Source organism: Trypanosoma conorhini (genome assembly GCF_003719485.1).
Source record: "Trypanosoma conorhini strain 025E chromosome Unknown Tco_14.4_contig_01481, whole genome shotgun sequence".
NCBI lineage: Eukaryota > Euglenozoa > Kinetoplastea > Trypanosomatida > Trypanosomatidae > Trypanosoma > Trypanosoma conorhini.
Genome location: NW_021705579.1, coordinates 1 through 2,233, shown reverse-complemented (window position 1 = coordinate 2,233; position 2,233 = coordinate 1). Strand labels below are relative to the sequence as shown.

The window sequence follows — 2,233 nt, the reverse complement described above, 5'->3', positions numbered from 1 at the left end:
TTTTTCCCTAACCGCTTAAAATATACACCTTGTCATTTACTCTCCGGGCTGCTCCTTCGCTGCGCTGGCGGTAATGTGATGCGCACCCGCCGCTGCAAAACCGCAGCTCAAACAAACTCCCTCCCGACTGTTTAAAGAAAATAATTTAAATGAAAAGGCGCCCGTCTCTAAGCTCCTTTGCTCGGGACGCGACGCCGGGCCCGCCCGCAACACGCACTGCCTTGCCGGCCGTCCCGTTGTCGGCCGCAGCCCCGCGCGAGCCCCCCTCTCTTTTCTACGCCGCGCCCGCAAAAAGGCCCTCCTCCCCCAGCGTGTGTGTGTGTGGGTCCGGGGCGCACGGCTTCTGGAGCTTTTAAGGAAGGCGAGAACCACACGTTAGTAGCGAGACAGCCTCTGCGAGGGTCAGTACCTCACACAAACGATCCAATAGCTTTTGTCTGATGTGGTCACACGCCGGTGCGATGCGAATAACGTCAATACCGCGTTCGCGACGTTCCCGCTCAATTTTCACAAGTTTATGAAACGGATTCTCTGGACTCCACACCTTCTCATCTGCCCGGGGAAAGTAGTCTTTGGCAACCGAGGCGTCAATCGCCTGCAGGGCGCTCCCAAGTGCCGCAGCGTGCTCATTGAAGTCAGCCTCAGTGAAGATGTAACGCGGAATCGGCCCGACAAACTGCATGCGCTGCTTGACCGTCTCCCAGTAGTCCGCTTGCTCCTGCGCGGGGCGGCCACGCTTCATCCAGGCACACATCGCCTTCACCTCGTTCTCGCTGGGGCAGCTCATGACGCAGTGGTGGCGGTCCGCACCCCCCACCCATCCTCTGAAGTTATTGCCGTTCGGGGACGCCACCACGACCATCCCATACCCATAACAATACAAGCCTGACGGCGGCGCCCCTCCTTCCTCCGCCGCGTCGTAGATAGCAAACCCTCTCTCTTCAGGATTACAATTCAAACGACTCACAGCTTCTTTGATCTTCTTCGCGCCCTCATATTTCTCCACCGTCTTCTCTTCCTTGTCAAACATGAGCGCCAACTCTCCTCCAAGGAAGTAGGCAACATAACGAATTGGGTATTTATCGTAGTGCAGCAGTTTGTAAAGGATGAAGGCGCCGGCATTCAGCCACCGCCCGACCCCGTACGTCCCAAGCAGGAAGTGTGACTGCACGTCAGGCAGCCCGTGATCTTCAGCGCGGAAGATCTCGCGCATGTTTCTATCGACGATCTCCCACACCCGCTCCATCTCGAAGTTAACGTAGCAGTCGGTGGTGGCTGTTCCCTCCCGCAGCGAGTGCGGCCAGCCCTTCTCGGAGGTGAGTACCATCAGCGTGGGGCGCGGCGGGCGGAACTGGTCTGCCTCGTCATCATCCAGCCAAAAATCGCCATAACCACCGATCACCCAAGGCATTTTTGGTTCTTGGCCCTCACGCACCTCCATTCGCACCGCCGCCTCTTCCCCCGCGCCCTCGGGATACCCCAAGACGTGGCTCCACTTCGCGTTGAACACCGAGTCGTAGAAACCCACCGGAATCGGTAGTCTCGCCCTTTTCTTTTTCCGCTTTGCCCCTTCGTTTTCTTCCCGCCTTGCCGCTTCTGCCTTCGCCACCTCAAGGGCTGCGCTGAGTTTTTCTAACGCCTTTCTAAAGGAGATGTACAACCGCGATGAAGCCTCCCTCCAGTCCCGGAGCGTGACCACCCCTTTCCTCGCAATCCTGCGCAACTCTTCACGGAGAGCGTACGGCTGGTACGCTGGCAACCCAACAATGTTCTCGAGGAGCTCCGTGTCTGGGATGTAATCGCCTGGTCTCCGCGCAAACATCCCCATCGGAACATTGTCGTATTCGTCCACGGCGTAGTTGGGGTCAACGTACTCCCGAAGGAAGTCGTTCAGCAGCATCTCTCTGGCTGGGGCTTCTCCCTCCATCAGTACCTCCTCCACGCGACTCTCAAGGGTCCACCTTGGCCGCTGCTGCCGTGGCGCTTCCTCCGCCCTTCGGGGCTGCGCTGCGGGCGGGTTCGCGTTGCCGGCAGTCCCCGCCCTCGCCCGCCGCCGTCCCTGCAGCACTTTAGTGGTGGGACGCCCCCTCTTCTTAGCAGCATGCGCCCTCGGTCTCTTTTCAGGCATTTTTTCCTTATTTTTTTTTTACCTTCGTTAGTTGTTGTTGCCTTGCACTGCGGCTGAACACCAACCACCATTCAAAAGGGGAACGAGGGGGAGAGAGGCAAAAAC

General features: G+C 58.3%; 1 protein-coding gene across 1 annotated transcript; it reads right to left on the bottom strand.

Moving 5' to 3' along the window:
* Positions 1-352: 352 nt before the first annotated feature.
* On the bottom strand, positions 353-2,128 carry Tco025E_10124 (retrotransposon hot spot (RHS) protein; the record flags this gene model as incomplete). The annotated part of the gene is made up of 1 exon (XM_029376912.1): positions 353-2,128. The coding sequence occupies one exon, from the start codon at positions 2,126-2,128 to the stop codon at positions 353-355; it is 1,776 nt and encodes a 591-aa protein (XP_029222973.1).
* Between the last annotated feature and the right edge of the window lie 105 nt (positions 2,129-2,233).